We start from the raw sequence: 20,072 nt of genomic DNA, 5'->3' as shown, positions 1-20,072 counted from the left end.
GGTCTTGGTCAATAACGGAGTAGCAGCACACGAGCGGTATCCTATGCTTATGCTTATGCTTATTTTTCAGTTTTTTTAAGATTAGAAATAGAATTTCACTTTTTTTCTTCCATTTTTTGTCTTGTTGAGTGATTGTCATAAAATTGTCTGGCAAACATCAATTCAAAAAAATTGAGGTTCTTTTGAGATATTCGCATTTTTTGTTTTAAATAGCATGATAGACATGTACGATAGCGACAAATTAGGTAAAAACTGATAACATGAATCGATTACGCGACCAAAAATTCATAGAAAGAGTATATTGAAATGTCCGTAAATCAAATTGTTTAAAAGATTTATTTTTGTTTTATTTAGTTTTTTGAAAATTGAAAAAGAAGTTGCGCCACTGTTAGGGAGATTAATCAATCGGTATAAAACTTTGAGAAGTTGATCGTGCGGTCGAAAAGGATTATGTCAATTTGATTGAAATCGCTGATACTCGATTGCAACCGATGTAGTCACTCGACATGGAATGACCCACATAGCAATCATCTCCGCCGAATGAAACTTGATTGGGTTCGCAAGTCAGTGAACTATCTCACTTTTAACCGATTCCTTTCCATAAGGAATATATTTTCTATTTTTCATGCCTAATTATTATAATTTATTCACAAAAATTGTAGATTTTTTAAGCTTAAATGTATTCACTAATGGAGACTCTTATGCCATAAAACTAGTTTTGTCTAGCTCGAATCACTTCCACAAACGTTTCATCGTCCACTATCCGAAAAATATCGTCTCTAAAGTGTAGCAAATCATCATTAAAGCGCTGGCTGCTTTCGTTGTGCAGTTTCGTCATCACCGGTTTGATCGCATCCAGTCCGGCCGTCTTGGCAAGATCGTGATAGTAATCCCCTTGAGCGGGGCCCATCATGTGAGCCTGCCGCTTGCGGTAGCCTTCCTTCCATCGTTGTTCCATCTGTTGTTGCATATCGGCTAGCATCTCGTCTTTGGTGGGTAGCTTCTCCTCGCCGGTATAATACCGGAGACAGAATCTTGCCTGTAAGTCGAACATCTGTGCCGCACAAACGTAATACGGAAGTCCGATGAAGGCCATCGTGGGGTGATTGATGTTGATGCAATGCTTGTACAACGGTTGCACACAATTGTCGTCAACCGTGATTCCACTGCTGAGGCTGAGAAAAGGAAAACTGTACCGGTATCCGGTGCAGTACAGTATGACGGTGCAGTCGCTGTGTGTGCCATCCACAAATAGGGCTCCGCGGGATGTAAGCTCTTTGACGTCCGGCTTTTGTTTTAGGTTGTTCGGGAAGACGGTTTTGAACGGTTCTTTCGTATGGTGACTCATAATCACGAGCCATGCTGTTTTGGATATTTCCAAAGCCAAATCCATCCCAGATGGACCCGCGCCTATTACAAGTACAATTTCTCCTAGAACAATATGTTTTTAATTATTTAATATAATTTTCTATTTACAATACGAGAACTAACCTTGAAAATGCTTTGGTGAGCGGTAGTCATGACTGTGCAATTGTTTTCCCCGATACATTTGCATGTTACGATACTTCGGTATCATCGGTGTATGATAATGGCCATTGCAAACAAACACAAAATCAAAAAGAAAGGTTTCCACCTTGTTCAGCGGTAAATTTTTCACATGCACTTTCCAGTTTCCAGCTTGATCGGACGGCTCAACAAACATAACGTGGTGTTCAAGCCGCACATGCCGAGTAACGTCAAAAGTATCCGCATATGACCGAAGAAACCTTAGAACATCCTCCGCCGGAATGTAGGACTCTTCTTGCTCAGGAATCGGAAAATCCGGAAAACCCATAACTTCCTTCGGTAGGTTCGTCCGCAACCCTTGGTACATGCTAGTGTGGATATCCAACCCATACTTGTCCTTTCCCACGGCGTCCGTGTAGTTCCAGGTACCTCCAATTTGGTCAGTCTGTTCGAACAGTACAACTTGGCCGCCCGCTTCCAGCACTCGCCTGGCCGCGGCTATCCCAGCCTTCCCAGCACCAATTATGCAATACGCCGGTGGTTGGCGGTTCATCATTTGCAACGGGAAACTTAAATCGCACCACACACGACCGCACGGGTTTAAACAAACTAAGAACTAATCGAACCGAGCACTCTCGTTATATACTTGCCACTAGAGAGTATCAGAACCTGTTGCGCTTCCTTATCAATTGCACTCCTGCTACGCACAACAAACTCATAAAACTATCAATCAGGAGAATGGTGTCCATGCACTCAATGAGCACCCTCACTATCGCACTGCTGGAGCAAGCATGCAAAACTGAATCGGTCATGCGTCAGCGGACTAGTGCTTTGTCCTGCGCCTACGGTTGCCCGTCTACCTGTCGAGCAACTGTTTCTCGTAAGCGGCTTAAAAGGTATCTATTTGCAACCTATGTATTGCGAGAGGTATCCGTTTATTATCTAAGAAAGAATATCTGAATCGATACAGGTTCTAGAATAAGGCGAATGTCTTTATAAGTGTTTGTAAGCTGGCCTTTTGCTGCAATTTGTAAGTATTTTAGTTTGGTTGATTTTCATTTTACAAAGTTGGAATGCAAATTGCATTCTTTATCTCATAGGCTTTCGGCTCGTTTCTATTAGGTGCATTAACTGCACCAGAAATGCATTACTATCGTGTTTTTGAAGAGTAAACGACAAACGAAAACGCATGTAACTGTCATTCTAATTTATCTGTTTCAACAGATTGGTATACAGAACTATTGGTATATGTTTAGTTTAGTTATTTATTTATCTGATAGCGTAAGGTAAACCTTTTTTGTTTTTTTTAATTTTGCGCATTTTGTAGGGGTGTATGTGCAGAATGAAGTCTTCATTTTGTTTTTAACATTTGAATCGTTTGTTTGAGAAACCATTTGACATTAGTCAATTTTCATGACTTTTGACAGCTTTGAACCCTCGAGCACTCCTATACATCTTCTCTTAAAATTTCAGAAAAGGGTAGTTTCACCAACCCCCTCAAATTGGGATTAAAAATATTTCTAGAAAATCAGTTATTATTGTTTTCCTACAATTGTGTGAAATGCACAAGTGGGGTTTCTCAAACCAACGATTTGCTCTTCAGTTATCAAAAAGGGGGTCGAAGATATTCATCGCGCATCTAGAAAAACCGAACTAGGTACCCTCATCGTTAGAAGTCGCAAAATTAGTTACCAACATAATAAAAGTTTTAGGGGCATGTTTGTTGATAGGCAGAAAACCTTAATAAGGGGGGCACCTGTTCCTACCGCATTTGAAGCAAACGCCATCTTTGCAGGATAGTTGTCCGGCGTTCTCGCAACATGCCCTGCCTATTGATCCATCCAACTTTATCCACTTTTTAAATACTGGGTTCGCGACAGAAAGCTGTGCGAGTTCATGGTGCATTCCCCGTCTTCATACTCCGTTCTCTTATACGTCGCCGAAGATCGTTCTTATCATTTAGCGCAGGTCTCAGAGATTTCCATCGCTTTCACCTGTCACCAGGAGAGGTTTAAGTCAACAACCCGGTTGTCGTTGACTAAGCTGGGTCACCATGAGCCTCTGGGTGTGCTTCTTCCTCGTTGTCTTTACGGATGTTGTGTTTAAAATTGAACTTAACATTGGACATTAAGGTGAAGGTCGTCAGAGTCCGGCAGCTTTTTTTTACTGATTTTAGTACTTGTTGTCACTATCGTTTTGTTTATGCTATGTTACTTTTTCCAGGCGAACAGAGTTGCTAGTAGTAGGTAATAATCTGTTGATGAACAATTATGAAACGTAGAATCGCGTATCTATTTTTACTGTTGAACTAGATCCGACAGTAATTCTATCACATAAAATGTTGTTTACGGTGAATTTTATTATCAGAATGAATTTTATAAGTATACAGGTATACCTCGATAGTACGTACATCTTTGCTTCGTTTAGCGTACGTATTACCGAAATATACGTACTATCGAATCACAATTTTAGGTTTTGCAGCATTGTTGTATTACGCTTAATAATGCATGGAATTTGAAAATCTGCATACACTATTCAATAAATATATATTTTCGTGATATTGATTTAATATAGCCATTAATTTTCAATTTTTTTAAATCAATGATTTTGCCCTTTGTGAAGCTTGGAATGAAACAAATAAAGTTTTGCTGGAAAATGTACGTACTATCGAGGCAAAATGTACGTACCATGCGGTATCGAATTCCATACAGCTTCAAAATCCGTACACCTAATTGAATTTGCTGATTATATGTATTAAAACTGTCTAAATGCAAAATATAGATAACAGGTGCAGACCCATTTTTATTAGCATCATATCGATGTCAAAACTTAGGCAGTAGGCCATGAAATACAGTTAATAAAAATCAAACTGTAAGTGCCTATCGGATTTCCTTCCCAGATAACACAAGATCGTAATAGACAGTTCACTTTAAATCGTATGCATGTCAATTTTACATTGGAATTGTATAATGATTAGAGTATGTCAAAACAAAATGAACAATAGGTTGTTTTGCAGTCGTGTTCGTTCTCATATACAACTCATGACTGTGAATTATAAAGCAGTTATATCATAATCATAATCAGTTATTAAGTTATATCTTAATCATATATTCAGGAATATGAAGTTGCGTGTTATAAAAACCGCTGTATAAAATGCAAGATAGAATTACAAATAATCGTCAAAATTTTCGCACGTATATTGGCACCACTTTGGTACCCATATGTTCTTATTTTGCGTGAAATATAACTTTTTCGTTCAGATATGTTGTCTTATTTCTTAGTTGCAATCGAGATATACAAACAAAATTGTTTACTGGGTTATCCGTTTGCTGTGTCGTTAGCAATTTGCTAAGAAAACCCTTTCAATAAAATCAAGTGTAAAGCGTACTTGGAGTGATTTTCATGTTTCAAATTCCGAAAATAGATTTGAAGAATAGATGATTATTGTTGAACAGCTATGTTTTGTTCATTATGGCATTGAAATAATATTTATTCATCACAATTAGTATGTACTGTACGGATTTTGAATCATTTGTACTAGTTGAATCGAAATCCGTTCACCTATGCAGTATCCTTAGTTATCCAACGTTATTCCATGTTTTGAAAAGAAAATAGAAAGAACTAAAGAGCTAAACATGTGTCGATATACTGGAAGACGGTAATTGCAATTATAGATAGTGGAAAATACTTTAGTAAAGCATCGAGATAGTTTGCAGTTCCGGTCACTACGTTTAGAGGTACCATACTGAATCGGTCAAATAAACAAAAACACCATAGCAATTAACTTTTAACTTATTGAGATCAAGCATACATGGATTTAGAATCATAAATATACGATCTTTAGTTAATTTCAAACATGGTATAAACAATTTGAATCAAAGGTGTACGGATTTTGAATCAGACATGGAAAAGTGTACGAATTTTGAATCAAGAGCTGTACATTTTGTCCTCGATTTTTTATAACTAAGATTAATTTTAGCTTCCTGTGATTCCAAATAATATTAAAATAAGCAATATACTGTCAAAAGAAAATGTGATGAATTGCATGAATTACAATTCCATAATTTTACATTGACCATTTTAAATTATCAACGTTCTTAGGTGTATAGATTTCGATACGGCACGGTATTGTCGATGGTACGTACTATCGAGGCAAAATTGACGTATTATGGAGGGTACGTATTATCGAGGGTACGTACTAACGTATATGAATTTTATAAGTAAGTGTTCCTCTTTCGGACGTTCCTCTCCATTTGTCAGCTCTCCCTCTCCCACCTATTAGGAAACCTTCCCCCCCGCTTTTGTTGACCTCCCAGTTCTGATTCCCTTATGGCAAGGATCATGTGTACCAAGTTTGATGAAGAACGATCAAAGCGTTTCGGAGTTGTGGGCTCCCCCCCTATTAGGGAACCTCCCCCTATCAGGGAACCTCCCTCCCTCGTTTTTGTTACCCCCAGTGCTGATTGTCTTATGCCAAGAAACAATTGTGCCAAGTTTGATGAATAACCGTCCAGGCATTTCGGAGTTACGGCCTCCCCCCTTGTTGCGAACCCCCCCTTTTGTCAACCCCCCAGTGCTGATTCTCTTATATCAAGGAACATGTGTGCCAAGTTTGGTGGAGATCGATCAAGGGGTTCTGGAGTTATGGTAGAACATACAAACATAAACACGCTCACTTTTATATATATAGATTATCGACCCTCTACGACCATTAATTTAATAGCGAAAAGAATTGGTCAATGTTTACGTTGGCATCACTCCATGTCTTGCATCCGTTCCCTTGGTAACGCACAGCAACGACGGTCGTGGATTCGGAACTGCAATCGAAACGAAGTGAAATTTTTCTTATCAAGTCAAGTGTACAGTTTGGCCAAAACCTTTATAATATCTCACTAAATAACTGTTCGAGTGGTAAATTAAAGTTTTGCTTCAATTGTTTTGGTCACCGTAGTCCTTTGTATTTTCTTTCTAATTGATGTAAATCGGTGAAAATTCGGTGAAACAAAAGTTTCACCGATTTACATCAATTAGAAAGAAAATACAAAATTAAAGTTTTCTGTGCCTCAAGTTAGGTTTCGCGAGTGATGTGACGAATGGAACGGCAAAAAAAATTAATGAAAAATCGACGGCGAAAAAGTGAAAATGTGGTGATGAATTTTAATTGAAGAAATCTCGGCATTTAGTGTAATTTATGCCACCAAACGTAATAGAACCTATAGAATGCAATGTTTAGTGCTTGGAATTACACGATCTTATTACTGCTAGCGGTTTAGTTGAACTAATTTTAGTTTTTTTGTGATGGTTTTCCAAGTCTATGGGAGCATGTTGGTACACTGAAGAAGGGAAGGGAAGGGTAATTTAAGGTGGCATACCGACTGCCATTATTGTACTCTGTCGACCTTGTCGTTAAATTAGACTTGAATTTGGATTAATTTGAACAGCAATTCACTGGTTTTTGCTCTCACTTTCTTTCCGTTTTTCTTCTTTTTCTCTCGTTTTCCTTTTTCTGCCGCATGTTTCCAGTTTCATTGTTCTGTTTTTCTTCATTTCCGGTCCTATTTTTTTATGACTTTCAGACCTGTTTTTCTTCATGTATTTCAATCATTTTTATTACATTCTTTCCCATTTTACGGCTTCTTTTTTATTTCTTTTTTTTTTGGCTTTGTAGGTGCAAGATTATCGAGTCTGCGTTGACAAGCGATTGGTCGTAGGTTCGAATCTTAGTAATGTACTGGTCAGAGGAACGCAATGAGTCCTCGCCAGGAACAGCTATAGTTAGAGACAGTATTGGCAGCGAGAAACGAGTGAGTAAAGTAGAGTAAGCTTTGATGGAAAGGTAAACACTCACGCACGCATAAAATTATTAAGCATATCGGTCCCTTGATAGCGATTATAGCAAAAAGAAATGCAGTGCGGGTCATGCAGCAAACACCCGGGCGTTATCATACTTATTACTTTTCATTCTCGTTTTTCGTCTTCGTTTGTTACGTTTTTCCTCTTCTTAAAACCCCGTTTACTCGTCTTTCTTGTCACGTTTATTCTGTTTTTGGCTTTCTTTTTTCCCTTTTCTCTCCGATTTTCCTTTTGTATCTCCACTTTTTCTCTTTTCCTTTAGTACATTACACATGCCTGTTTTTTTTTCTTTTTATGTCTCATTTTCCCGTTTCTAGTCCCATCTTTCTCCTTTAATATCCCGTTTGATTTCTTTTCCCACTTTCCTCGTTTCCTCTGTCAGTTTTCTTTTTTCTCTCGCGCTTATTCTTTTCCCTTTTGGTTTCTCTTGTTGTCTATTCGATCCCTTGTCGCGTTTTACACCTTTTTCTCTCTCGTTTTCATTGTTTTCGTGTCTGCCGTTTCCTCTTTCTCTGTTGCCTTTTTTCTTCATTTCCTGTCCCGTTTTTCGCTCTTTTTTCCTGATTTTCTTATATACCATTTATCGCCTTTTTTCTTTCGTTTTTCCTCGATTTCAGACTTGTTTTTGTCATCTTCTTTTTCTTCTTTTTTGTGCCGATTTTCGTCTTTTTTCACTTTTAACTTCTTTTCTATTCCGTTTTTCGATTTCTTCTGTTCTGTTCTACCTCATAAGTCCTGCTTTCCCTCCTTTTCTGATACTTTTTATTTTGTTTTCCAGTTTATTTTTTTTTGTATTCCGTATTAATTTTTTTTCTCCCCATGTTTATTCTTTTCTGTCCCGTTTTTCCCCTTTTCCCCGACAGTAGAGGTTTCTCCATTTTTCGGCTCTCATATTTTCTCTTTTTTGTCTTTTTCAATCCCATTTTTTCTCATTTTTCGTCCGCAGTTTCTCCTTTTCTGTCAAGCTTATCCTTCATTTTTTTCTTTATGATTTTTTACTTTTATCTCATTTTTCTTTTATACCTTGCCGTACTTCATCTTTTTCGGTCCGATTTATGCCTCGTCTTCCCTTTCTTGTTTTCTTTTTTGTCGCTTTTTTTCTTTTTTGTTCCGCTTTCACGTTTTTTTTCTTTTTCTATCCCGTTTGTCTAGTTTTTGTCACGTTTTACTCCGTGGTCATTGCTGTTTTTTCCTTCTGTCCTAATTTTCCTGTTTGCTCCTTTTTTTGGAGAGTAGCAGAAGATGTCTCGCCTCCCAGTTGGCTCCGAAGTATGACGCTGGCCTAATAAGCCAGTCGTCCTATGTTCGAAGCTCGTCTGGAAGAGGCTGTTAGAGTCAACAGGATCATAGCAACTGGCCCTACAATTGGCCTGCACTCTAACAGCAGGCTGTGAAATCTGTCATATAAAAACAGACGGTCAAGTTTCGATAACGGAATGTAGCACCTAGGCTTTGCCTTGCTTTAATGGACATGAAATTAGACTTGAAGTAAGAAATTATATAAATTGGACTTAAATTGCACTTGAAATAGTATTTGAAATTTAGCTTAAAACTAGACTTAAAGTTTGACTTGAAATCGTTGCTGAAATTGGACATGACAATAGAATTATATTTGAATTTGAATTGAGCTTAAATTGAGCTTGAAACTAAACTTGGAAATTTGAATTAATTGCGGTTAGGGAGCTAGAGTTGGACAGATTCAATGTGAGTTAGAGAGATTTTATTTGCCATAAGTTGTATAATAGTTTAGTAAGAAAATAACGAGACAATAATTAATTACTTATATTAGTTCTTCTTCATCACACTCGTTTTTTAACGCGTTGTCAAAATCAATGCCAAAATGGGATAGCAATTACGTTTAATATATTTAATAATTTTCAAGTAGGATATATAACGAGGTCCCAGAAGTAGCATTTGATGAAGCAAGCCATTAGGACCTATCTATTTACAGATTTTCCGAAAAACTACTGATCGTACCATACACGCAAACTTATTTACATATTAGTAAGTAATGTGAGAAAAGGTATACCTATCTTAAACACCTAATCAATCTTAACATATGTCTCATCATCAACTATCCTGAATTTATCTTTTCGGAAATTAACCAAATCTTCACTAAATCGAAAAGCACACAGCTTATGCAATTTTTTCACCACGGGCTTTATCGGTTCCACTCCGGCCGTCTTGGCCAGATCATCGTAGTACCGATCCTCCTGCGGTCCCATCATGTGGGCTTGTCGTTTTTTCAAACCTCGACGCCAGCGTTCCTCCATTTCGGCATTAGTGTCGTCTTCCATTTCTTCCCGCGGCGGCAACTGCTTTTCTCCACTGAAAAATTTGATGCAAAATCTCGCCTGAAGGTCCATCATTTGAGCGGCACAAACGTAGTACGGCAAACCAATGAAAGCCATCGATGGATAGCGGATGTTGATGCAGTGTTTGTACAGTTTCTGCACGTAATTATCCTCTACGAGAATACCACAATCACAGCTCAGGAAGGGAAACGTATACTTGTACCCGGTGCTGTAGCAAATGACACTAAAATCCTGCGTGGTTCCGTCTTCAAAAACTGCACCCGTCTCCGTCAACCGGACGACGTCCGGCTTTGATGTGACATTTTCAGAGAAAACCGTTTTTGGCTTATCCTTCAGGTGGTGGCTTAACGTGACACGTTCCGCTTTCTTGGAGATTTCATACGCTAGATCCATTCCAGACGGACCAGCACCGATGACCAGGACAGATTCACCTGTGATTGGAAAAATCGAATAGGTATATTCGGAGTATTTTAAAGATAATTTTTAATTTAACGTACCAACAAACGGATCGTTACAGCGGTATTCATGGCTGTGCATCTGTTTTCCTTTATAAACATTCGATCCAGGATAGTTCGGTAACTTGGGTGTGTGATAGTGACCGTTGCAGATCAGCACAAAGTCGAAGTAGTAAGTATCCAACCGATCATTGGGACAGTCTCGTACGATCACCTCCCATTGCTTTTCATCCTTGGTTGGTTTCACCCGAATCACGTAGTGACTGAATTTGATGTTTTCCGTTATTCCAAAACTATCGGAGAATAGCTTGAAAAATTTCAGCATATCTTCCGCAGGAATGTAGCTGCTCTCCTGTTCCGGTATCGGAAAATCCGGGTAACCCATAATCTCCTTCGGCAGGTTCGTTCGCAAGCCTTTGTACATACTCGAGTGCACATCGATTCCGTACTCGTTCTTGCCTACCTCTTCGTTGAACACCCAGGTTCCACCGAGTTGGTTGGCCATTTCGAATATGGTCACCCGACCACCCGCTTGCAGCGCATGCCGTGCTGCACACAGGCCGGCCGTTCCGGCGCCGATCACACAGTAGGTGGGCGATTTATTATCGGTCTGAAAAAAAATTGAAGTTTAGTTGGGATTCACTGTAACGTAATTCACTTAAAACAGTTATTTTTTTGATAATAGTTAAGAGGCTTTCATTGTTAATCGGATAATACAGCTTTTTGCTATCGTACGGTCATCATCACAGGAAGCCAGTTGCAGGTCCTGTCCTAGGTCAAACGCAGCTAAACAGAAAGAAACTATGCACTGCGCTGTCTGGGTGCAGTAGGCACTGCCAATGTTTGATAATATTCATTCAATCTACTCGCAGAGGATTGTTTTGCAATCAGCAGCTCGAGTAAGAGGAAAACCAGAACAGGAAAGATTCCGAAGACCAAGGTCTTCCCTCAATCTGCACTGGTAAGTATGTTTGTCGTGTGTTCTAGAAGCCTCATATCAACTTCAGGTTCATCCAGCCATAATACATGGCTGGTTTACATGTTTCATGTTTACAAACAATAAACAGACGGACAGCTAGGATGAACCTTGGCGCTTGCATTGTATAAAGTGATTTGCATGCATCTCATTTACTACAGCTAATATGTGCAATGCACTGGAAATGGAAAGATAACATTGAATGGAGTGTTCTCCGTGCTCGATTGGGAATGCTATTCAGTTGTGACGCAAAATTTGCATCCCATGTGAGTGACATTACAGGGTGAGTAGTTATTGTTAGATTCGCAGGCCAGCATTAGGCCGTTGCCATCAGCTTCAGTAACCATTGGTTATCCATAAGCTACTGATTTATTGGAACCTTATTTTATCTATAGATCCTACTAATCTACTCTCTTGTATTTTGCGAGAGTATTCATCAGCTAGAGATGATCGGTATAATTTACAACTTCTAAGTCACAGTTATTACTGTCAGCAAAGTGGATGGTCACAAAAATAATACGCTTGCATAAATTTTAATTTTGAGTGTACTTCGTGTAACGTATATTCATAACTTTTGGCTTAAATTAGTCCAATTCAAATCTTTCTCCTTTTGCTTTACCAGTCGCAATCGTTGTTGAAAAGCATTACAGCACGATATCCTGAGGCGTTTCCTCCCAAATCTCCTTCAAACGTTGCTTGAAACTATCCACAGTCAATTCTTTGGTGCTCCCTAGTTTGCCTAGCATGTAACCCGTTGCACAGAAGTCAAGAGGATTCAAATCAGGTGAAGAGGCAAGGCTTTCGAAGCAATAAAATCCCGAAAATTGTCCTCATTTCGCCTGGTGAGACGGCGCAGAATCTTGTTAGAAGTAGTATGGGGCATTCTTGTAGTGGTTTTCGACAATGGGAAGAAAATGGTTCTTCAGAACATTATCGATGTAATGTTTATTGTTGACTTTAAACATCAGGTCCAGTGAACAGCAATGGAACCTTGAAATTTTTGGATTAACAACCCCATACCGTCACCCTGGAAACATTTTGGAACCTTTGAACAAAGCAGTTTGTACATGTTTTTGTCCGAAAACAGAGTTTTACAGTCACCGTGCCGCGTGAACAGCTTCGACGACATCTTTCGACTCTTGCAATCTTCTGCTTTTTAGTCAACCCGTTTTTTTGTTAGATTATAGTCTTTTCAACAGCTCGGGTCATTCGTAACTTCTGCGGGTTTGGGGTTTGAACCCTCGGCGTGAGAGGCGTTAATGCTAACCACTACGCCGTTTCAGTGGTGATCCAAAAGGCCATCTAAGTATCTTAAAGGAATTTGAAATTAGTCCTCTCATTTTTCAAGCTGAATATCTAATGGAGAAAAAATTCGATTTTGACCATTTATTTAGCATCCATGAACCAGCTCGTAGTGAATGGGAACGAGGGGGCCCCTATTTTCAATAACTTTTTACACTGATGGTTCGAAATTGGCAGACCGAGTGGGGGCTGGCATTACTGGTCCTGGACTGAATAGGTCAGTGGCAATGGGCAAATGGCCAACGGTCTTTCAAGCCGAAATATATGCTATTCTAGAATGTACTTCGATCTGCTTGAAGAGAAAATATAGGTATGTAAATATTTGTATTTTCTCAGACAGTCAAGCAGCTCTGAGAGTTCTAAAATCTGTTGCTTGCACTTCCAAATTAGTCTGGGACTGTGTAAAACTGCTTCAACAGCTATCTACACACAACAGGGTAAACCTCTTTTGGGTTCCCGGGCATTGTGGTATAGAAGGTAATGAAAGAGCAGACGAGTTAGCCAGATCTGGATCTGTTATGGAATTTATTGGCCCCGAACCTTTCTGTGGGGCATCCAACAGTACGTGCAAATGAACTGAAAAAATGGGAAGAAAATCAGGTCATATTGAACTGGAATAATAGGGGAGTGTCGTCGTGGTTGGGCCACGTTTTGGAATTCGCCCATAACTTTCGTTTCAAAAGAAATTTTGGAAATCTAAATACATCGTTGCAAAGGTCTAAGAATAAGGTATATTTCCGGAAAGTTTTGAACTGATTGCTTGAAAAATAAAAAAGTTATAGGCATTTACATGAAGACAAAAAATGTTGTCATAGTCGGGCCATGTTGTAAGGGTTGGGCGACCACAGAAAATCTAAGACATACGTATTGAAATTCTTTATAGAGACATGAAAAGAATGAATACCGTGAACAACGGCTCATATAGGTACAAATACCCTATTTTCAATTTCATTTTTGCGAAATTTTGGCGATCTTGTAAAATCAATATTGCTACAATCGCCTTTTCCGAAGTGTACAACTACAATGAAACAAACAACAAAAATCTTGGTTTTTATCATATTAATTGTGCTTTATTTCATCACATTTTACGTGACTGACATTCTTTAGCAACTATTACGCTTCTGCGCTTAAAATTATGGTGGCCCAACCACGACTACTCAAGTGGCCCGACCATTACAAATAGCGCTTTTCTAGTATTTCACCTTAGCCTTCCCAAACAACTTAATGGACGGGATTTTTCTGTATTCTTCGTGTGCACCACAACACACTTCATACATTTTTAAAATTGATCTCGTTAATTGAATTTCATGAATCATTTCTTGACGAAAAGTTCATTGCGCCTGGAAAATTTTTTTTTGTAAGATTTAGTCACTGAATTCAGTACGGGTGTTTTGAATACACGATTGAAACTCACAATTTTGTGAAAAGTTGGCTATCACAGTAAGAAGTTCTACAATGGTTGTATCATAGATATCATGAGTTACTAAAACTGTAAAATCGTGATGGCCCGACCATAACAGTGGCCCGACGATAACGACAATACCCTACTGTTTCAGTCCGTCATGCAAAACGGTTTATTAAGCCAAATGCCTCAATCACGTAAAAGCTTTGGAATCTTTCAAAGAAAGATTTGAGTACTTTTAGCGGAGTGGTTACTGGTCATTATCAAAGCAAATAGCATCTAAAGGTAATAGGAAAGCTTAATGACGTTAGATGTCGTTTCTGCAATCTAGAGTGTGAAAGGGCTAGTTGCTACGATCCCATTGATTCCAACAGCCACTCCCAGCCGAGATTCGAACATACGACGACTGGCTTATTAGGCCAGCATCATACCTCGAGGCCAACTGGGATGCCATCAATTAAAATAACAATTACTAAACGACATAGTAGTTGTTCAAATGTAAAGACATACAGCAAAAGAGGACACACCACAATAGATCAAAGAACTGGTCGCAGTGGTCCAAGGTCCCCAACAAGAAAAAAACACTACGCCGAGGACTAACCCCTAATATGGATCCGTTGTTTTTTGTATGGAATCAATGGAATATCGTCTTTCAAAATATTCTTCATGGTTGACTGCGAAATTTCCAGTTTGTTGGCCATCTAATAAGTCCACACTGATCTGGTTTTCGTCGAATTCGCTCTCTTACTCGTTTGATGGCTTCTAGTGTCCTTACAGTGCATTTACGGCCAGAGTTGGAGAGTATTCTCCAAGAACCGGTTTTTCTGTACCACTTGCTGACATGAAAGATTAATCTTTTGTTTATTTCGAGTGGCTACAGCTTTTTTAAAATACGGTCGACATTTTTTCAAAAACAGACTTATCACAAGTGCTTTTTTTGCGTCCAAATTCTCACGACTCTTGAACGATTATTATATTTAATAAATTTTGATCCATTTCCGTAGTTGTGCAACATATCTGCATTAAATTATCGTGCTTATTGAAATGACAAGTGGCTAAAATTAACGCGCCATCAGAAGGTAGAGGATTACGGCAAGGGGATGGACTGTCCTTTATGTTATTCAATATCGCTATTGAAGGTGGGATCGAAACGAGAGGAACGATCTTCAGCAAGAGTAGCCAACTCCTAGCCTTTCCAGACGACCTCGATGTCATTACTAGAAACCGTTGGACGGCAAAGGCAATCTACGCCAGACTATAAACGGAAGCTAGGAGAATAGGGTTACAAATTAATGCGTCGAAAACCAAATATATGGTAGGAAGAGGATCCCGAGAAATTAACGTTTGCCTCCCACGGACAGTGACTATTGACGGCGATGAACTGGAAGTGGTTGATGAGTTCGTATATTTGGGATCTCTGGTCACCGCCGACAATAATACGAGTAAGGAGATCCAACAACGCATTCAAACTGGAAATCGAGCCTACTTTTCCCTCCGCAAGACGTTTCGATCTAGGAGCATTCGCCGCCGCACAAAGCTGACTATGTACAAAACGCCAATAAGATCGGTAGTCCTCTACGGACTTGAAACAGTAACTTTGCTTACAGAAGACATACGTTCACTTGCCGTTTTTTGAACGAAAGGTGTTGCGGACTATTTTTGGCGGAGTGCAAATGGAAAGCGGAGAGTGGTGGAGACGCATGAATCACGAGCTACAGGCACTCCTTGGAGAGATTCCCATCGTACACCTGGCGAAAGTTGGGAGATTACGGTGGGCCGGCCACGTTGCAAGGATGCCGAACGACTGTGTAGTGAAATCCGTTCTCTTCAAGAACCCCAACGGCACCAGGAATAGAAGGGCTCAACGTGCACGATGGCTCGACCAGGTTGAAGCCGACTTGCGTGTGTCGAGACGCGCAACGAAATGGCGACGAGTAGCCCAGGACCGAGTACAATGGAGAGGAATTCTTGATACGGGAAGAGCCACCCCGGCTCTCGGCTGAATAAGTAAGTAAGTAAGTAACTACCAAAGATGTTTGAAAGCATTGTTTATGATCATGCATATACCTGGATTGAACCTCTAATCCAAAGCTGTCAACACGGATTTGTTAAAAAACGCTCAACAGTGACAAATTTATCAGAATTTGTTTCCAGAATGGTGCAATGGATGTCGGATGGTTACCAAGTTGACACTATTTATACAGATATGTTTATGGTGTTTGATCTATGGTTAGCATAGATGCAACGGTTGCTGTTCTACAAAAGTGTGGAATTGATGGCGTCTGTTTAGAACGGATGTATTCATTCTTAACTAATCGTTTACAGTATGTAAGACTACACAATACTAACGCGAACTCTTTATTTGGCATGGTGAAACGATGCCGCGAACTAGATGATCCATATACGATAATCGCAATATATAATGGTTTGGTTCGCACGACCATTGAGTATGCAAGCGTGGTGTGGCGACCAATTTATAACGTATACATAAATCGAATTGAGCGAGTTAAGAAAAAATTTGGTTGGAGGTACGAAATGCCTGACTACCGATCTTTATGCTTATTAGTAGGAATAACCAGTCTGAGCGAACGTAGAGTTTTAATAGATGTTTTGTTCCTTAAAGACGTTGTTTCTGGAAAATATAATGCTCCATATTTGTGTAGCCAATTGCGCGCTATGAAGGCAGAACCAGCCTAAAAAGGGTTAGGCCTTTCCAGCTATCAAACAGGTCGCAAAATTACGTCCGGAACGAGCCCATATATAGAATAATGGCTATCTACAATGATCTTCAAACTGTCATTTCTGTTAATATGTCCAGCGCTCAATTAAAATCTAGTCTTAGGCAATATTTTAACAATTCTATGTAATGTGTATAAGTAATTTTTGTTTGTATGTATTTATACAGTTTTTAAGTCAGGCAAAGCCTACAAATCAATAAAGACAAATCAAACTAAATTCTTATATAAACTGTTTCTTAGGTTCAGCCGTTCTCAAGTTAACAGATGTGAAATGCATGAGTCACGGATTTGGAACTAATTTTGTCAAATTGTTCACTTTAGGTCAGAAAGCAAAAATCTTAAATTTAATGCCGATTAATACACCCCACGATTAGTGGTAGTACCTCCTTTTTAAAAGGAAACACCCGCTTTGTCAAACCTTTTTATTTTCATTTACTTATAGATAAACATGAAAATATTAGGTTTAGAAAGAAACTATCACATTCCAATTCCAATCGAAAATAGTCGAGTAAAAAATGGCTTTTTTAGCGCTTTGAGCAGGAAATGATCATATAGAAATCAACACGTTTTCGGAGCTTAATTCAACTGTTTGTTAACGCGGTGCTAGTTATCAGCCATATGCATGCACATGGGACTTGTTATTAATCGATATTCGACCATTTTTGATTTCAAAACTACGTCGGAATACAATATTTGACTTTTTCTCGTTAAACCCTTTGATCTGATACCCATATTGTGGGGATTTTGTATTATTTCCAGTCATATGCGGTTATTTTCAGAAAACCGGAAGTTACCATCTTTGATTCTAAAATGGTGTCAGAACACGCTATTCCATACCCAGTCGCCATACTCTGTCACCAATACCCATTTTATGGGGATTTTATATCATTTATTAACATCTAAAAATGGATATAGACCACTATGTTGCGGAACGTTTTGGGGATTGCAAGTAAATTATATATGAAATCATATGAAATTTGTTTTGCATTTTATAGTATTTTTCTTGTACTTTCACATGGTTAATAAATGGCTTGCATGTATTTGCATGTTTAGAAGTTATTACTATTGAAAATTGTATGATTTTTAAAAGAAAACTATTTTTTTATTAGAGTGGTTTTAACCCAGAGGGTCATTCACCACTCAGAAAACTTTAATTTTCTCCGCAAATATTGACGATAGCATGTTACTACATTCTAGAAAAGTATGCAATTTAACAGTTTGAAGATATTTGCCGAACATGTCAAATGTGTATAAATACTGTAGAAAGAGCTGTTGTAAAAAAATGATTTTCGTAAAGTCTCCACAAAAATTGTTCCTTATTTCTAAAACTATAATAGCTAGAAGGTGACTTTCTTTGGCAAAGTTCTTAATAATAATCTTCTCAAAAATTTTGTATAACATTGTTTTGCTGTATCTCTTACTGTTCAAAAAATAAACTTTCCATCTGACTTTTAGGGGGGGTTAAACAAAGAATCGTTTATGCCATATGAAAGAGCTTTTAACGCTGAGAAATTTCTCTGAACAAACTTAACCAGTATAATCAACCATTTCGGAGCAATTTAAAAAACTCGTGTTTTGATACCTCTGGGACCACTGTGCAACGTTCTGAATTCAATGCAATCGTCTGATAATTAAAATGACAAGATTTGGCTTCCTGGTACCAAAAAGTACTCTCGAATTAAAAATTTTCAAATACACTTTAGCTCCGTAAAGTTATGTAAGTTTAAAGAGAATTTGTGACATTGTATTCCGCAAATTACACCCTCAGAATACAAACTCTAACAACGCCTCTGAATGGAGCAATTGATAACAGAATGCAAAGCTGTCTAGTCGAACACCGAGATTGCTAAAACGTGAGCTAGTTTATTTTCTTTTTCGCTATACATTGTACTAACTAGAGTAAAGGTTCCTTTTGCTGGCCCACCTCTGTTCAAACTGTTCATACCGACCTCAATCCTACTGTGGTGTTAATTCCCTTAATTGTGATTAATTATCTATACGCGAAACTTCGCGTAAACGTTTCATCATTTTTTTTTTTGGGAGGTCGATATGTTATCACATAAAATGGCAAATTCTGAAAATAAAGTAAATAACTCTGATACCCTTTCACCCGCGTGTGTGGGTATTACTAAGTAGCAAGAAAATCCTGTTTTCGGCAGCTGATTAGTTTGACTGTAGAGGTTTTGCATTTCGCGTAGTCACTCAACGATCAACGGTCTCCTCTTAGGGTACAATTAATTTGTGCATTGAGCTGCTTTTACAACCTACTCATATAATTAGCTATGTATGTCTTATCGATTGACCTTTATTTAAGTATGAATTTCATACGTATGTTACTATGTGTGTAAAGAATTGCGTTGTAAAGTTGATACAAAGTTGTAATACAGGAGTACTGGGGGGCAGATGAGTCAAAATTCAACAGATTAAATGGTGAAATCCGCAAATTTCATACACTGTCTGGAAGATTATCACTTGTTTGTCGACAGACATCAGCCCCAAGCAACAAGGGTCTCTTTTCCTGTACCGTTACATGCTTGCATTGAACAGCAAATCTCATCCATGTGATAATCAGCTGATGTGAAATAAATTTCCTATTCCGCTCCACAGTAATTAACCGCTGCCTGCGGCAGGAAAACAAAAATATTTGCTAAGCTCAATGTGTTTAGGAGTTCATCAGATGGGGTTGCTTGAGCCGTCTGTGACTACAAATTAAGGAATCACACGGAACGATCGTTTTTGCTGATATGATTTGTGGAATTATTGGCTGGTACTGGACGAACAGCACAACCATAGAATGCCAGACTCCCATTGGGATATTTCAGCAGTTCGGTTATAACCCGCGTTAACTGGGATGAACCAGGGTAATAAACAAATTCACTGAGTAAAATTATGATGCAAGCCTTGGGCATCATTGCATGCTCTATACCCCAGTTATAGCTATACTATAACTTACCTGCACCATCGTATTTATGGTACAATCGTTTGGTCACCAAAAAACACAATGCCTTTAAAATTAATTTCTTTTCCTATTTTTCACTTTTAATAACTTTGTTTTCTAAAATATGTATACTCTTCAGGACTTTTATGCTTTTTTACACTCAGATTAGAACCTTTCCAGTGCAGCGTTCGGTTGAGACTACCGACAAGTTCCTTACTTTGGTTCATATTTATTGACTTGATTGACGTTTGCAGCAACGTCCGGCTCAGTACCTAGCATGCGTTCCTACACAGCTGAGATTTCCAGCATCATTATTTTTATACAATCACGTATTATTTTAATCGATTAAATGAAATACATACTGTTAGGTTTTTACACGGAACTTGATAACAGTAGAATCCGACAAAAAAACTGACGTATGTGTTGTCGGTGATGTGCAGTGAAAATGACTCTACAAAGCGTGGAAGTCCAAAATTATGTTGACTATAATGCTGTGGAGAAGAGAATGTCTTTGAACCTAACGTTTATTAATATGATAAGTTATCGGTTGATCCCTTTTGCCACCAGCGTGATCCAGACTCCAGAGA

The 20,072-nt window shown here is 38.6% G+C and overlaps 2 protein-coding genes across 2 annotated transcripts; both read right to left on the bottom strand.

The window, feature by feature from the left end:
- Window positions 1-564: 564 nt before the first annotated feature.
- Window positions 565-2,345, bottom strand: LOC128734850 (senecionine N-oxygenase-like). Its single transcript, XM_053829226.1, has 2 exons — window positions 1,492-2,345; window positions 565-1,431 (listed from the first exon to the last, which is right to left on the bottom strand). Exons 1-2 carry the CDS (start codon window positions 2,060-2,062, stop codon window positions 713-715), a joined length of 1,290 nt encoding a protein of 429 aa, XP_053685201.1. The 5' UTR covers window positions 2,063-2,345; the 3' UTR covers window positions 565-712.
- Window positions 2,346-8,929: 6,584 nt separating this feature from the next.
- Window positions 8,930-19,670, bottom strand: LOC128734591 (senecionine N-oxygenase-like). Its single transcript, XM_053828863.1, has 3 exons — window positions 19,501-19,670; window positions 10,172-10,739; window positions 8,930-10,105 (listed from the first exon to the last, which is right to left on the bottom strand). The coding sequence occupies exons 1-3, from the start codon at window positions 19,507-19,509 to the stop codon at window positions 9,402-9,404; spliced, it is 1,281 nt and encodes a 426-aa protein (XP_053684838.1). The 5' UTR covers window positions 19,510-19,670; the 3' UTR covers window positions 8,930-9,401.
- Between the last annotated feature and the right edge of the window lie 402 nt (window positions 19,671-20,072).

This window comes from Sabethes cyaneus, chromosome 2, assembly GCF_943734655.1.
Source record: "Sabethes cyaneus chromosome 2, idSabCyanKW18_F2, whole genome shotgun sequence".
NCBI lineage: Eukaryota > Metazoa > Arthropoda > Insecta > Diptera > Culicidae > Sabethes > Sabethes cyaneus.
Note: the sequence above shows the minus strand (reverse complement) of the source record. Positions and strands in the feature narration are given on the sequence as shown.

What these genes read in the sequence shown, in the direction of transcription:
- LOC128734850 (XM_053829226.1), bottom strand. Translation starts at nt 2,062, where the DNA reads ATGATGAACCGCCAACCACCGGCGTATTGCATAATTGGTGCTGGGAAG. An exon ending in CTCACCAAAGCATTTTCAAG is followed by an intron (nt 1,432 to 1,491) that starts GTTAGTTCTCGT and finishes ATATTGTTCTAG; the next exon opens with GAGAAATTGTACTTGTAATA.
- LOC128734591 (XM_053828863.1), bottom strand. An exon ending in CTGTAACGATCCGTTTGTTG is followed by an intron (nt 10,106 to 10,171) that starts GTACGTTAAATT and finishes TTCCAATCACAG; the next exon opens with GTGAATCTGTCCTGGTCATC.